This window comes from Dromiciops gliroides, chromosome 6, assembly GCF_019393635.1.
Source record: "Dromiciops gliroides isolate mDroGli1 chromosome 6, mDroGli1.pri, whole genome shotgun sequence".
NCBI classification, from domain to species: domain Eukaryota; kingdom Metazoa; phylum Chordata; class Mammalia; order Microbiotheria; family Microbiotheriidae; genus Dromiciops; species Dromiciops gliroides.
In genome coordinates, this window is record NC_057866.1 from 91,959,327 (window position 1) to 91,976,518 (window position 17,192).

Genomic DNA, 17,192 nt, shown 5'->3' on the forward strand with positions numbered 1-17,192 from the left:
TAGACCTGGGTGGGACTGTAGAGATTGGTCCAAAACTATCATTTGATAGATGAGAAAACTGAGACCTGTATAGTTGAAATGACTCAGTCAAGGTCAGACAGGTAGTAAACAGCAGAGCTGGGCTGTCCTTTGGATATGTACATATATAATACTCTTTTTTCCTCCCTGAGATTCTGTAATTCTGACACAGTGATTTGGGAGGCTAATAATGAGATGACTGCATTCATGTTTTCTTTAATTCTCTTCATCATTTTTGGCTCTATGTAGGAATTTGCTTATGAGAGCTATGAAGCACAGGGTCATGAAGGAACAGGAAGGAAGCTTAAGCCCAACCTTCTCACTTTACAGGAGCTAGATGGAACCAATAGTTCAGAGAACACTAGACCTGGAATCATGAAGTCCTGAGTTCAAATCCTTTCTCAGACACTTACTAATCATGTGGCCCTAGGGAAGTCACTTAACCTCTGTCTGCCTCACTTTCCTGATCTATAAAATAAGGATAATAATAGCACCTATTTCTCAGAATTCTTGTGACAATATAAGATGATTTTTTAAGGTGTTTTGCCAACCTCAAGCCATTGTATAAATGTTCATTGTATTATTATTATCATTATTATAAATGAGGAAATGTGGCACTGAGAAGTCTCAGGTTCTCATAGCCAGTGGTTTCTGAGGCAAGATTCAAACTCAGGTTTTTCTGACTCCAAGTTTTGCATTCTGTCCACTATGAGTAAGCCAACCTCTTTGATAGGTTGGGAAGTCCACAGGATACAGGAGGATCTTTTCTGTTGGATTTTGAAACATCATTTAGTAAGGCTCATCTCTAGGAGAGAGAAGAAAGGATGGTCAATCTCTTTTACATAGAACAAACCAAGAATTTTTGGATCAGAGCTGTAAATGCTTTCTATCTTGAAGAGGTCAGCTTTCTTCATGGAGAAGGTTGATTTATGATCTGGCCTTGAAGGATAGATAGGAAGACATCAACTGGGAGTGCTGGGGTGGAGCAAGTAGGGCAGTGAAGATTTCCAAGAATAAGGCATGATGTGAATAAAGGCATGGAGAGTGGAAATTCTAGGCATATTTGGGGGGATACATCCATTTGGGTTAGAGTTTGACCGAAGACTTGAGTTTGTGACATGGAACAGTGAAAGATAAGTTTAGGAGGGTCAGAACAGAAGGGGACGTTAATGCCTCAGGCTAAGGAGTAAGAACTTTATCCTATGGGTAATAGGGAGCTTTTGAAGGGCTATAAATAAGAGTGACATATACAGAGAAGTGTATTAAAAAAGATTATCTTGTAGTTTAGCTCTTCTCAGCAATACAATGATGGAAAACAATTCTGAAGGACTTAGGATGAAAGGAGCTGTGAATTTACAGAGAAAGAATTGATGGATCCCGAATGCAGATTGAAGATATTTTTCCTTCACTTTACCTTTTATTGTTTTTTTTTTGTCTGTGTTTTCTCTTACTGCATGACTCACATGGAAATGTATTTTTCATGACTATACATATATGACCCATGTCAAATTGCTTGTCTTCTCAATAAGGGGTGGGGAGGGGAATGAGGGAGAGAATTTGGAACCCCAGACTTGAAAAAAAGAATGTTAAAATTGTTTTCACATATATTTGGGGGGAAAATTAAATTAAAAAAAGATTAATTATGATGGATTGGAGTGCAAATGGCTCATAAATTCATAGGTTTAGAAGTGAAAAGGACTTCATAATAGAATCTGATCTCATCATTTTATAGATGAAATAAATGAAGCCAGGAGTAGTCAATGACACATGGATTTATAGCTAGTTAGAACATAAGGCTTGAATCAGACCTGTTCTAACTCCAAGTCTAGAGCTCTATCCACTAGGCCATATAGTCTCTCATGGAGGCCTGTAGACCATTCTAGAGCCTATTGGAACTGTTTGGGCAAGAGTTGGTAATGTCTGGGCTTGGATGGTGGCAGTAGAAATAGAGAGCAAGGGACAGATGGGAGAAATGTTGTTGAGACTGAGGTAGAAGTAACCAATTTAAGTAGATTACATCCTTGGAACAGCCTGGGGATAAGAGCTATCCAAAGATGGAGGCTTCCTGCAGGGCTGGACTGAAAAGGATAAACTTGGAAATGGAAGGGATGATTCAGTCCTGAGTTGCTGCCCTGGTCTGGCCTCAAGGAGCCAGTCTTGTACACAGCAAGATACAGAGTCTGCCTTCACTTATTCCCTGTGGTGATTTAGAAGACCAGTATGTTTTTCTCAAGAGTAGACCCATGGGTTCACCCGTTGAGCTCTGGCCGAATCCTGCTGAAAGTAATTATGCCCGTCCAGTGCTCTATCCCTCCGTTTGTGAGTTTTTGAAGCTTTTATCCTCTTATGTCCCACTGGGTGGGTAAGCTTTCAGTAGCTCCCGCCAGGACACATTAGAGAGGGCAGCACATCAGGAGGGAGAGGCCCCTGTCTGATGTAGACTCTGCATCCTTGAGAATAGCTTCATTATATACTCTATGAAACAAAGGGACAAAGAGCCAGTTCATTGGTGCTTGCCAACGAGCCTTAGAATCACAGCATATTAGAACTGGACGGGGCTTGGCACGTAGGTCATAGACTGTCAGAAGTGGAAGGGACCTTAGAATAAAGAATGCAGAGTATTAGAAATGGAAAATCATTAGAACATGGAATGTAACAACAATAACTAGCACTTTAGGGTTTGCAAGACATTTCACATGTGTTAGGCAAATATAGGCAGCTAGGTGGTTTGTTTAGTAGATAGAGAGATGGGCATGAAGTCAGGAAGACCTGAGTTCTCATTCTGCCTCACACATTTACTAACTATGTGACCTTGGACAAGCCACTTCACTTCTGTTTGCCTCAGTTTCCTCAACTATAAAATGAGGATAACAGTGGCACATACTTCCCAAGGTCGTTGTGAAGATAAGGTGAAATACCTACCATCTGTAAAGTGCCTAGCACAGTGCCTGGCACATGGTAGGTGCTATATAAGATTGCTAGCTGTTATATTATTGCCTTTGATCCTTATAACAACCCTGTGAAGTAGGTGCTGTTGTTCTCTCCATTTTACAGATGAGGAAACTGAGGCTGAGAGAGTTTAAGTCACTTGTCTACAGTCACATAGGTAGCAAGAGTCTATGACACACCATGGTGGGAGGGTCTTCCTGATTCCAGGTCTAGAGCTCCATCTATGATGCCACTTCACTGCCTAGAATAGAACATTAAAGGCAGAAGGACACTTAGAACACAGAACCTTAGAACAAAGAGAGTAGAATGGAAGAAATGGAAGAAACTTGAAAATATGGAATGATAAAGATGGAAGGGCTTTTAGAACATGGAACCCCAAATTATGGAGATGAAAGCCACCTTTGAACACTATACATAGGATGCTGAACCTGGGAAGAATCCTACTGTCAGAGATGGAAGAAGCCTTGAGAGGTTCTCAGGTAAAACCCCTGCCAGAACAGAAATGCCCTCGCTGACACCTCTGATGGGGGGATATTGATTTAATAGCCTTTGATTTAATATCCCTCCTCTCCTGATAGATGTAGAGATCTCCACCTAATGAAGTAGTCACTGCCAATATTGGACAATGCTAGTAGTGAGGTTATATTATGATGAAATCTTCCTTTCTTTCAGAAGTGGAAGGGACTTTGGGATACAGAACATGGGCTGTTAGAAATGGAAGACTTTACGAGCTGTATGACCCTGGGCAAGTCACTTAACCCTCATTGCTCTGCAAAAAAAATAAAATAAAATAAAATAAATAAAAGAAGGAAGAAAAGAAAAGAAATGGAAAATTACTAGAACATGGGATAAAATAACAACATATTTGAAGCACTTTATGCCCATTGCTCCTAATTCTGCACTTTGGAGTTCAGCAGAACATGTACAATCCATCTTTACATAATAATACTAATTTTGAATATTTGAAGACAACTCTCATCCTCACTCCCTTAAGTCTTTTGTTCTCCAGCTGAATATAAGAAACTCCTTCAACTTTTCATGTCATAAAATGATTTCCAGTCTTATCATCCTGAGTGTCCCACTCTGAACAGACCCCAATTTGTAATGCCCTTCATAAAATGAGATGCCCAATACTAAATACAGTATTTACTCTAGATTTGGTCTGATTGGGGCAAGACAATCAACATCTGGACTTTTTTTCTTTAAAAATTTATTTATCAGGGCAGCTAGGTGGCACAGTGTATTTCTTGGTTCTGCTCATTTTGCCTTGCATTTGTTCATAGGGGTCTTTCCAGTTTTCACCAGAACTCTCCATTTCATTATCTCTGATAGCACAACAATATGATAGTATATTCATATACTGCAATTAGTTTAGCAACATTCAGACTTCATGCATCTATCCAAACAAAAATGAATGAAGTATATATAACCTATATTGGATTGCTTTCTGTCTTGGGGAGGGGAGAGGGAAGGGAGGGAGGGAGAAACATTTGGAACTAGAAATCTTACAAAAACAAATATTGAAAACTATCTTTACATATAACTGAAAAATAATAAAATACTTTTATGATAAAAAAATGTAGCAACATCAGCAAAAAAAATGAATGAGATAACTAGTACAATAGAGACAACTTAGAGAGGATCTAGTTAAAATTCCTTGATTTATACAAGAAAAATAAGATGTAAAGAAAAGAAGAAGCTTGTCTGAGGTCAGACAAGGATTTGGTGAGAGGAGCTAAGACTAGAATCAAGCACCTAGGATAGTGTTTGGTGCATAATAGGAAGTCCTTTTTAAGTGTTGATTGATTGATAGACCCAGGTTTTCTGATTCCCAGTCTTCTGCTCTTACCCTTTCACCATACTGCCTCATCTTCTCCATACTTGACTTGTCTGGGAGTTGGGAAGTAACTGATGTATTGAACTGACTTAACCACCATCCAGTTTCAGGGTGCAGGATATAATGGATGGACAAATGGCCGGCAAAATGCTCAGCATCTGGACCTCAACCGTGACTTCCCTGACCTGACTTCAGAATATTACAGGCTAGCAAATACCCGAGGAGTTCGAACTGACCATATTCCCATTTCACAGTACTACTGGTGGGGTAAGGTATGAATTACACATCTTTTACCAATTCCATCTCAATCAGTTGTTTTCTTTTCATTTTCTTTTCATCTGTCTATCTATCTATCTATCTATTTATTTTTTGTGGGGGAAATGAAGGTTAAGTGACTTGCTCAGGGTCACACAGATAGTAAGTGTCAAGAGTCTGAAGCCAGATTTGAACTCAGGTCCTCCTGAATCCAGGGTCAGTGCTTTATCCACTATGTCACCTTGCTGCTCCCCAGTTGTTTTCTTTTAACCCCAAAGTGGGACATAGGCATACGTGCTCAGAGGATTTCAGACAGTACAATCCAATACAATCACGACAACATTTACTAAGTGTCTGCTGTGTACAGAGCCTTATGCTTAGCTCTGGGAAAGGTATATAAGACTTTGGAGTTCAAAGCCTGGAAGAGGAATAAGATATAAACATATAAAACTATAATACACAATGCTCCCTATGTGTATATTAGGAGTGTGACACAAAGTACTAGGTGAAGCCAAGGAGGGAAAAAAATTACTATAGACTCAGCCTCAAAGATGTTATTCTCAAGTTTATTTTAACAAACAGGCATTTATCAGATATATACTGTATACCCAGGCCAGCCCTGTGCTAGGTGCTATGGGATTGTGAAAGATATATGTCATATTTTGTACATTTCTTTCAGAGGTTCTGGTACCAGCATGATTGTTGTACAAGCCATCTAACACTGTTTCCCACTCATCTGAATGGATTGTCTTCCCCTATTAGAATATAAGCTCCTTGAGGGCAGGAACTGTCTTGCTTGGTTGCATTTGTATCTCCAAACTCCTAACACAGTGCCTGGCACAAAGCAATTAGTGATCCTCCCTCCCTCCCTCCCTTCCTTCCTTCCTTCTTCCCTCCCTCCCTTCCCTCCCTCCTTCCTTCCTTCCTTCCTTCCTTCCTTCCTTCCTTCCTTCCTTCCTTCCTTCCTTCCTTCCTTCATTCCTTCCTTCTTTCCTTCCCCAGCACTGTTAGTAGAAAAAATTAACAAAGTGATTCTTTCTTACCATCAAAACATGTATAATTTCAATTCATGTTGTTCTTCATGAAACATTGAAGGTGAAAGTAAAAGTGAAAAGACCAAGACTTAGTATCAGTTATAGACCCAGATACTTGTGTGGCCTTGGGCAAGTTGTATAATCTCTCTCTGAGTTTCAGTTCCCATATATGTAAAATGGGAATAATAATTCTCACACACACTCCCCCCGCCCCGACACAACCACACAATGGTACAGGATGAAATGGGATAGCCATGTGCTTTGTAACCATAAAGTGATGAGTTGGTGGAAATAGCACTGGATTGCAATCAGAGAACCTGGTTCCCAGTTCCTGGCTCGGGTGTGGCCTTGAGCCAATGGCTTCACCTCTGGGGCCTCAGTTTCCTCATGTGGGAAGTTAGAAGCTTGGATTGGATGGTCTCTGAGGTACTTTCCAGATCTAAGTCAGCAACATTATAAAGGGTCCAATGAGTCCATCTTTTTCCTCACTCCCAGTGCAGATCCATGGATTCATCTGATGAGATAATGTATGAAAAAAGTATTTTTCAACCTTAAAGTCCCATGCACATTTCAGCTAATAAACATCAAGAATTACTGTGATGGGGCAGCTAGGTGGCGCAGTGGATAGAGTACCAGCCCTGGATTCAGGAGGACCTGAGTTCAAATCTGGCCTCAGACACTTAACAATTACTAGATGTGTGACCCTGGGCAAGTCAATTAACCCCAATTGCCTCACCAAAAAATAATATTTAAAAAAAAAAAAGAATTACTGTGATTATTCTGTAGAATGTTCTTGGACCAAGCCAGTGGGAACATGAGGGACTCTTCTAAAATCCTAGAGCAACTACAATCTCATTTTCTACTCTGACATCTCTCACTCAAAACAAGTTGTCATTGGGCTGACTTTTGGTAGTCACGGTACACAGCACCAAGGTCATGTGATCCCCACCTTTTGAGGCTGGAAAGAGTTCTGGAGATAGTGTCAAATCTGGCTTTCATCCCCAGCTGTCTATTTACTAGAGACATTTGGCCACCAAGTTCTCCTCTGCAAAAAGAGATGGTTGAGGGGGCAGTTAGGTGGTGCAGTGAATAAAGCACCGGCCCTGGATTCAGGAGGACCAGAGCTCAAATCTGGCCCCAGACACTTGACACTTACTTGTTGTGTGACCCTGGGCAAGTCATTTAACCCTCATTGCCCTGGAGAGAGAGAGAGAGAGAGAGAGAGAGAGAGAGAGAGAGAGAGAGAGAGAGAGAGAGAGAGAGAGAGAGAGAGTTGAAGTAGTTCCTTTTTCTAACTTTCTGAGGACATGTATAGGTCATGGGAAGGTTGGGGCCGAAAGGAAGCTTAGAGCATAGAAAATTGTGGGAGGATGAAACCTTGGTGCTCATCTAATCCAACCTTATCATTTCATAATGGGAGAAACTAAGGCTTAAGGAGTAATTTGCCTAAGGTCTCACAGAGAGTGAGTGCAGATTCAGACATTGAACCCAGGCTTTCTGATCCCATGTCCAAGGTGCTTTCCCCTACAACTTAGGTATGGTTACTGAGAGTTAGAGGCATGAAATGAAAGTGGAAGAGCCCACAGTGAGTTAGTTGGTGGCCAGGACTGGACCATCTGGGGGATAGAGGTAGGGGTTGGAATGTGTCTGGAGACTTCCCAGGGAGTGTCCTTTGCACCCATCCTTCCCATCAATCCTCACTGTACAGGACTATAGAGATAAAAAGGCCTTAGAAATTGGACTAGATCTATACCAATCCCAGAACATCACTTAGAATTTGTTTTACTAAATAAACCCCTGATGTCAACACATTGTCTCATCATTTGCCTCCTTCTCCCTAAAGGAAGATGGGTGATACCTTGGGAGTTGCAGCTAGTCCCTTTTTCTGCTACCATTCCCCAGGACTCTGCATCCAAGCCTCAAAATCCTTCGTTAAAATCTGCCCTGCTGAGTGTGCATTTTAAAATCTGCTCAGCCAGCAGCATGTCTGAAATGCCCATGCAGAGGAAAGTCAAGTAAAACACTGTTTTGAAAGTCTTTATGAGAAATCAAAAACTTTGGGACAGTTTTAGGAAAAAAATTGTTTGAGAATATTTTGTGTGTGTCTATTTTTCTTTTCTTCCAGAAAAATCGATCCTATAACTATAGAGATACTCTCTTAGAGTGGAAAGAGAGATTAGAGGTCCCATAGTCCAATCCTTTTATCTTAACAGATGAAGAAACCTATGTCCATAGATGGTAAATAACTTACCTAAGATCACAGTGAGTTAGTTAGTGGATGAGCCAGGAGTAGAATCATGAGACCAGACTTTTTACAACAGCTGTTAGGGACCGAATCTGAAGCATGAACTTGGAGTCAGGGAGACCCAAATTCAAATCTGGCCTCAGAGACTTACTAGCTGTGTGACCCTGGGCAAGTCACTTAACCCTGTTTTCCTCAGTTCCTTATCTGTAAAATGATCTGGAGAAGGAAATGGCAAACCATTCCAGTATCTCTGCCAAGAAAACCCTAAGTGGGGTCACAAAGAGTCAGACTCAACTGAAACAAATCAACAACAATTTTATTTTTGATTTTTGATTCAGTTAGGTGGCTCAGTGGGTTGAATCCTGGGCCACGAGTCAGGGATACTTGAATTCAAATCCAACTTCAGACCCTTAAGTAACCTTAGGCAAGTCACTTAAACCTTTGTTTGCCTCAGTTTCTTCAACGTTAAAATTGGGATAACAATAGCATCTACCTCTCCAAATTGTTGTGAAGATCAAATGACATAATATTTGTTTAAAAAAAAGTGTTCAGCACGGTGTCTAGCACATAATAGACCTTAATAAATACTTAATCCTTTCTCCTTCCAATCCTCCTTTATATTCCTAGTGCTTAGTATAATGCCTAGCTCACAATAAATACCTTTTAAAACATTCATATTTTTTATTTTGAGTTCCAAATTCTTCCCCTCCCTTACCACATTGATAAAGCAAGCAATAGGATACCCGTATAATAAGCACTTAATAAATGTGTGTTGATTGGTTAATTGATGGGCAGACCTCCCAGGAAATCCAGAAATCACAGGAGGCAATTAACAAATGTAAAAGGGATCGGTAACATAGATGGCCATCTTCAATGCTGTCTTGACATAAAGGGTTACAAAGGCTGTTCTGCTTGTTCCCAGTGGGCAAAACGAGGAGTAGTGAGTGGAGACCACAGGGAGGTAGATTTCAGCTCAATGTAAGGCAGTGTGCTTGCATCACCAATGCTGGTCACCATAGTGACCCATCACATAGGAGTTTCCCATCATTCTCTGGCTCCTTACACTTAGGACCAGGCCCTGTGCTGGGCCTGGGGGCAGTTGGAGGATGAATAAGACAATGGCTGTGGCTTCACAGAGTGAAGCTATTAAGGATAGGGAGGATGGGAAACAGAGTGAGATGGGGGAAAGATGGGAAGAAAATGGGGACACCCATCCCTATGATATAGTTGCATGTTGTTGCAATAGCTAAAAATGGTTATTAGCAGTACAATGAGCCCAGGTGGTCATGGGAATACTTGGGCATGATCAGATCCAATTATGATCCATAGATTCCAAAGCAGAAAGGGCTTTAGATATCGTTCAGCCCAATACCTTCTCTTTACAGATGTGGCAACTGAGGCCCAGACACATTCAAACCTTGGCCACTGCCATCCAATAGTAGGTAGCAGAACTGGGATTTGAACCTAGGTCTTCTGAAGCCAGGTCTAGTGCCCTATTCAGGTCACTGTGCTGACATATCTCTAGAGGGAAGCATGGAGGACTATATACCAAGAAAACAAAAGCAAAACTAAAGAACCCTTAACCATTTTCAAGGCTATTTTCCCATCTTCCAACAAAGGTCTTGTACAACGTATTTGGACTTGAAGATAATAATCTTTCCTTTATCTGTAGAACGCTTCTCGCAATAGTCCTATGAATTTGGAAGTGCCAGAATTATGCCTACTTTATAGATGAAGTACCCAAAGTTTAGAAAGGGGCAAGGGACAACTTGGCCTTATAGCCAAGAAGTATTAGTAATTTCCAAGATTAGCCAGTGTCCTCACTACACCAAACTGATGACATCATCAAAACACCAGCATAGAGACTGGTCAAGCCAGCTGCTTTCCCTAGATGTCAGTGAGTAAGGAATAACTTATTTTTCCCATATGTTAGTCCTTGTATGGCTTAAACCCAAAGTCCTAGACTCATTAATATTAACTGCTAACAAATTGGGGTCCCAGGTTCCATCAGGGTGTTCATGCTACACTTCTTTGTGACACCCTGGAAATTACTGAGAGGCCAGCTGGTATGTCTCTAGCTACTTACCTTACCCTTCCCAAGTCCATAATGACCTTTTCCCAACATCTCATTTAACACTTTGCTTCTCTTCTTATAAAAGGCAATAGAGCTTAATGGATAGAGATATGTACTAGAAAACAGAAAGATCTAGGTTCAACTCTCTGCCTCTGACATACTGTCAAATGACCCTGGGCAAGTCACTTAATTTTTCTGGGCTTTTTGTTGTTCAGTTGTTTCTGACTTTTTGTGACCCAATTTGGTGTTTTCTTGACAAAAGATACTGGAGTGGTTTGCCATTTTCTCCTCCAACTAGTTTTACAGATGAAAAAACTGAGGCAAACAGAGTGAAGTGACTTTTCAAGGCTTACACAGTTAGTGTCTATGGCTGGATTTGAACTCAGGCCTTCCTTAAGTCAGGCCTTGTGTTTTGTCCATTGCATTCTTTCGGGGTTATGCTGTATCAATAGAGGAAATTCCTCTCTATTTCAATGAAATACAACTCTAGTACTTCTTTTTTTTAACACTCTCTTATTGTGCATTCGCATTATACCTTTATGTGTGCCCTGCCTGGTATAGGCTGTAAGCTACTTGGTGGCAGGAACTAAATGGCCTAAAGTGAGAATCTCTAGTTCCCAGCATAGTGCTATGTACACAGTAGGCACCAACTTGAATTATTTTTTGCTTAAAGATCACAGACACTTTCATCCCAGGTTGTTATTCTTTGATATCACAGCCTTTCTTGATGAATAAATGACTATTGAGTTGGTTTTAGCCTTTTACTTTTACTGAATAGGAAATTTGAATCTGATGGGGATAATGTGTGGAATAAATGTCAACATTCTAATCCAGTAAGCATTTAGTAAGTGCCTACTGTGTGTAAAGTACTATTCTAGATGCTAAGGATGCAAAGACAAAATGAAATTAAAACACATTCTCTACGATTCTGTTCTATGGGATGGGGTGAGGTGGGTAAAGAATAGCCCATGTAAATAGATTATTATATACATCATCATTTGAGGAGGAAAAAAAAACACTGATACCTCAGGGAGTCATGAAAGATTTCTTGTAGATGGTGAACTAAGCCTTGAAAGAAGCATGATAATGTGGTATGGTAGGAAAAGGGCTAGATTTGGAATAAAAAAATCTTTAAATCTCATTTCTTTTACTGACTAGCTTTGTGACCTTAGACAAGTCACTCTTTCCTTTTTGGTCTTCAGTTTCCCCATTTGTAAGACAAACCGTTGAACTCAGTGATCCCTAAGGTCCTTTCCAGTTCTTGTTCTCTTTGTTCAGGTGGCTCCAGAGACCAAGGCCATCATGAAGTGGATGAGGACCATCCCATTTGTGCTGTCGGCCAGTCTCCATGGGGGTGACTTGGTGGTTTCATATCCTTTTGATTTCTCGAAGCATCCCTTGGAAGAAAAAATGTTCTCCCCCACACCTGATGAGAAGGTAATATGATTTTTTCATGGTAAATCAAAATATTTTCCTTATGGAAACTTCATGGTTTTCCTGTGGGCTGGCAGTGTTGTCTTGAGGAAGGAAGCTCTTGAGAGGAGAAATACCATGAGATCTGGAATTAAAAGACTTGAATTCAGATGTTATCTGCTCTTTACCACTTGTGCCATACGAAGGATGTCTCTCAACCTCTCTTGATCTTAGCCTTGGATCTGACTTAGATGATCTCTGAGGTCTATTTCAAAGCTGTATCTCATGATCCTATGAAAGAAGAGTCAAGAGACCTGGACTCTGTTCCTGTGTGAACATTGGGCAAAGGACTTCACTCCTCTGAGACTCAATTTCCTTCTTTGTTAAATGGGATGGAAAGATAGTTTCATGGAAACAAAGGAGCATAAGCTTTGGGAGATAGTGGAGGATAAAAGGGCCAGGAGTGCTATGGCCCATGGGGTCATGAAGAGTCAGACACTACTGAAAAAACACCACTGGAGCAGCTACAGCTAGGTGGAGAAGTGGATGAAGCACCGTCCCTGGATTCAGGAGGACCTGAGTTCAAATCTGGCTTCAGACACTTGACACTTACTGGCTGCGTGACCTTGGGCAGGCAAGTCACTTAACCCTTAACCCTCATTGCCCTGCTGAGAGAGAGAGAGAGAGAGAGAGAGAGAGAGAGAGAGAGAGAGAGAGAGAAAGGAAGGAAGGAAGGAAGGAAGGAAGGAAGGAAGGAAGGAAGGAAGGAAGGAAGGAAGGAAGGAAGGAAGGAAGGAAGGAAGGGAGAGAGAGAGAGAGAGAGAGAGAGAGAGAGAGAGAGAGAGAGAGAGAGAGAGAGAAAGAAAGAAAGAAAGAAAGAAAGAAAGAAAGAAAGAAAGAAAGAAAGAAAGAAAGAAAGAAAGAAAGAAAGAAAGAAAGAAAAAAACACCACCTACCTCATAGGATTGTTTTGAAGATCAAGTGAGATAATATCTGCATAGAGATCTATAGAAATGTAATCAGTTAAATTGTCTAATGTAAACAAATATATTTATTGTGTTTACTTCTGAATAGAGACTAGATCTGTGATTTCATTTGTACAGGGAATTCCCAGGTGAGGAAACCCTACCAATGTATGTCAGAGTTTCAGAGAATAGCCTAAAATATTGATAAGCACTTACCCAGGGTCATGCAAGTATATTTTAGAGGCCAGACTTCTTCCCAAATCTTCTTGGCATTAAGGCAATTTTTCTACTATACTAAGAGAAAACTTTATCTTTCAGTTGGTAAAACTTAAAATGTGACTCTGTGTGTGTGTGTGTGTGTGTGTGTGCAATCACAATCATAAATACTCCTAGGAAAAAATACAGCTTAGTTTGAATGGGGGTGATTTTGATAGTTGCTGGAGAGGAGTTAAACTACTCAACTTTTATTCCACTTCTGCTTTCTCTGCTTTCTACTTTAATAAGAAAATAGAAATGTTTTGGCCTTAGACTTCTCCCCTCCTCATCTCCATACTTCTATCATCCTCCATTCCCTACTCTTTGTCTCCATTCTCTGAGGAAGAGGTGACTTTTCTTCTGGAGAAGTCCAATCCCTCTCCTAGATCTTGATCTCATCACTTCTCATATCATCCAGGAGCTTGGACCTGTGATAATTCAATTCAATTTAACAAGCCATTATTAAGCACCTGCTGTATACAAGTCACTGTGCTAGGAGATACAAAGATACAGGGAATGTCAACAAAAACAAAACATTAGCTGCTCTCAGGGAGATTTACAGCATAGATTCCATTCTCTCATTGTCATTCTTGCCTTATCCACTGGTTCCTTCTCTGCTGCTTCCAAGTGTTCCTAGGTATCCTCTATCTCAAAAAAAATATTTACTTGACCCAGGTATCCCCTCAAGTTATTATAATATATCTATTCTCTCAACCTCCGTCAAGTAGTTAGTATACACTTTTTTTCAATTGTTTTTCATTTTTTTTTCTTTTTGTGGGACAATGAGGGTGAAGTGATTTGCCCAGGGTCACACAGCTAGTAAGTGTCAAGTGTCTGAGGCTGGATTTGAACTCAGGTCCTCCTGAATCCAGGGTCAGTGCTTTATCTACTGTGCCACCTAGCTGCGCAGTAGTAGTATACACTTTTTTTTCTTTTTTTTTTTTTTTTTACGGGGCAATGGGGTTAAGTGACTTGCCCAGGGTCACACAGCTAGTAAGTGTTAAGTGTCTGAGGCCAGATTTGAACTCAGGAACTCCTGAATCAGGGACCGGTGCTTTATCCACTGCGCCACCTAGCCGCCCCAGTAGTATACACTTTTGACTTATATTTCCTATATTTCTATTCTCTCACACCCAGAACAAGTAGTGTACACTTTTGACCTATGTTTCCTTACCTCCCACATGTTCCTCAGCTCCTTGGAATCTTGTTTTTATCCCCATCATTGACTGAAACTGCTGTCTCCAAGATTATAATGATTTCTTAAGCCTTTTATCAGTGTTCATCCTACTTACTCCCTGTGAAGCTTTTCACACTGTTGACTTGTTAACCACCTCTTCTCATGGGTAATATCTACTCCTCCTGGGTAGTCTTCCATGATTCTACCATCTTCAGATTTTCTTCCTATTTCTTTAACCACTCTTTCTCAGGCTCCTTTGCTGAGTCATCATCAATCTCCCACCACTAAGTAGAGATGTCCCTCAAGTTCTTGGGTTCTCTCTAGTCTCTATACCCTTTCCCTTTCTTGATGGTCTTATTAGACACCATGGGTTCAATTATCTATTCTCAGATGACTCTCACATCTATATTTGTTCAGTCATCCAGTTATGTCTGATTTTTTGTGACTCCATGGACCATAGCATTCCAATGTTGTCCTTGGAGTTTTCTTTTCCAAGAAGTAGTTTGCCATTGGAGTAGTTTGCCATTCCCTTCTCCAATAGATTAAGACAAACAGAGGTTAAATGACACAAGTCATGAAAATAGAGTTTGTTAGCCATAGGACAAGGAACTGGAGTTTGATTCCTGGGAGAAGTCTATTATAAATTATTAAAGGGATGGTAAGTAAGCATTAAGAAAAGGAAGCAGTGCTCATAAGGAACCAACATGTCCAGGAAGGACATAAAATGCCAGGATAACCTCATTTCCTTTTTTGAAAGGGTTACTAAACTGGGAAATCAGGGGAATGATTCATATAGTTTCTCCAGATTTCAACATAGCATTTGATTAAATATTTCATGTTCTTCTCATGCATGAATTGGAGAGACATGGCCTATATCCTAGCTTCTTAAACTGTGGATCACAACCCCATATGGGATTGTGTAACAATGTGAAGATTGTGAAAAATTTTGTAATGGTAAAAGTTTATGTATACCTATTTTATATATTTATGTATCTGGGGTCATGTAAAAATTTCTTGGATGAAAAGGGGTAATGGTTGGAAAAATTTAGGAAGCTCAGGCCTAGATGATAGTACAATGAGATAGCATAGGAAGTGGTTGAGTGGCCCTACTCTGAGTAGTCATTAATGACTTAATGTTAACTTGGCAGGATTGTTCCAGGGATCTGTGTTATTTAATTTTTTTTCAATGGCTTGGATAAAAGCATAGATAATATTTTCTACCAACTATGCAAATGACACAAAGCTGGGAGAGTTGTGAGTCAGGCTCTAAAAAAACCCCCAAAAAACCCAAACCAAAAAAAAACACCCCAAAACAAAACCCAAACCTTGAAAGCAGCCTGGAACATTGGGTTCAGACTAATCAGATGAAATTCAATAAGGATAAAGGTCAAGTTTTATGCTTGGCCCCAAGTAAAAGACTTCCCAAGATGGAGGAGGTACGGTTAGACAATGGTTTCTTTGAAAAAGATATGAGGGGTGCTGAGATCATTTTCCAAACAAGAACAGCTTGGAAAGTTGGAAGGAGGGAGCTGCTGTGCTGAGACAGGAGTGGATCCCAACCCCACGGTCACCCTGACACAAATCCAGTCCCAGGGAGCCCTTGCCAGGAAAGGAGACCCCCCCTCCCCAGACCCTCTGAATCAGCTGCAGCACCAGTGTCTTCTGGAACTAATCTCACAGTCTGCTGAGATGGCTGAGCCCTTGGCAGGGTGGAGATTACAGGGGTCTATGATGGTGCTGAGGCAGAACTTGGGTTTTTCACTCCTGCTGGAAACCAGAAGGTAGGCTGCAGTAGCATTGTCCCTGGTGGGGGAGGGGCACAGGCTCATTGGAGCTAACAACCACAGCACAGAAAGCTGGTTGATTAGAAAGTTGGTCGGGGATTATCTATAGACCAAGGAACAGTCCAGGTGAGTGAAGAACCTGCCCTTCCTTAAATCATACCACCTGGGACCTCCTAAAGGTTGGGACAGTGCAGCCTGGAAACAGTGCCCCACTTTAAGGAGCTAAAAGTCAAGTAAAAGAAAGGCAAGATGAGCAGACAGAGAAAGGTGAGGACCATAGAAAGTTTCCTTAGTGACAAGGAAGATCGAGGTGCACCCTCAGAAGAGGATAACAATGTCAGGGCCCCTATATCTAAAACTTCCAAGAAAAATACGAATTGGTGTCAGTCCATATAGGTGCTTCAAAAAGGACTTTGAAGATAAAGTTAGAGAGGCAGAGGAAAAAAATGTAAAAAGAAATGAGGGTGATGTAGGAAAGACATAAGAAAAAAGGCAACAGCTTGAAAAGCCAAATGGAAAAGAAGACACAAAAGCTCTCTGATGAAAATAATTGCCTAAGAATTAGGATTGAGCAAATGTAAGCTAGTGACTTTATGAGAAACCAAGACACAATAAAGCAAATCCAAATGAATAAAAAATTGAGGGCAATGTGAAATATCTTCTTGGGAAAACTGCTGACCTGGAAAATAGATCCAGGAGAGATTATTTGAAAATTATTGGTCTACCTGAAAACTATGAGCAAGGGGGAAAGAAAGAAAAAGATATGAGGGTTTTAGTGTAAAGCAATCTAAATATAAGTTGGCAGTATGATATGTGGGTGAATAACAATAATAACAACAACAATGAACTGATGACATCTTGGGCTGCATCAAGAGAGGCACAGCTAATAGGAATAAACAGGTGACAATCCCTCTGCATTCTACCCAATCAAATCCAGTCTGGAGAATTTGTTCAGTCCTGGATATCACAGCCTAGGAAGGACATTGATAAACAGGGGCCTGTCCACAGGAAGATAATAAGGATGCTGAAGGGCCTTGAGCACATGCCATATGAACAACTATGAAGGAACCTGAGGTGTTTAGCCTGGAAAGGAGATCTTAGGGAGATGAGATAGCTATCTCAAAGGAATAGAACTGTTCAGTTTATCCCAGAAGTCAGAAGCAGGAGCAGTGGATGGAAATTACTA

At 40.7% G+C, this 17,192-nt stretch overlaps 1 protein-coding gene across 1 annotated transcript in view; it reads left to right on the top strand.

Annotated features, from left to right (window-relative positions):
* Positions 1–17,192, top strand: part of CPZ (carboxypeptidase Z) — a 59,474-nt gene that overhangs the window by 24,357 nt on the left and 17,925 nt on the right. Inside the window, exons 6-7 of the mRNA XM_043971943.1 lie at positions 4,909–5,076; positions 11,691–11,849. Coding sequence (XP_043827878.1) covers positions 4,909–5,076; positions 11,691–11,849 — 327 coding nt within the window. The remainder of the gene's footprint in view (positions 1–4,908; positions 5,077–11,690; positions 11,850–17,192) is intronic.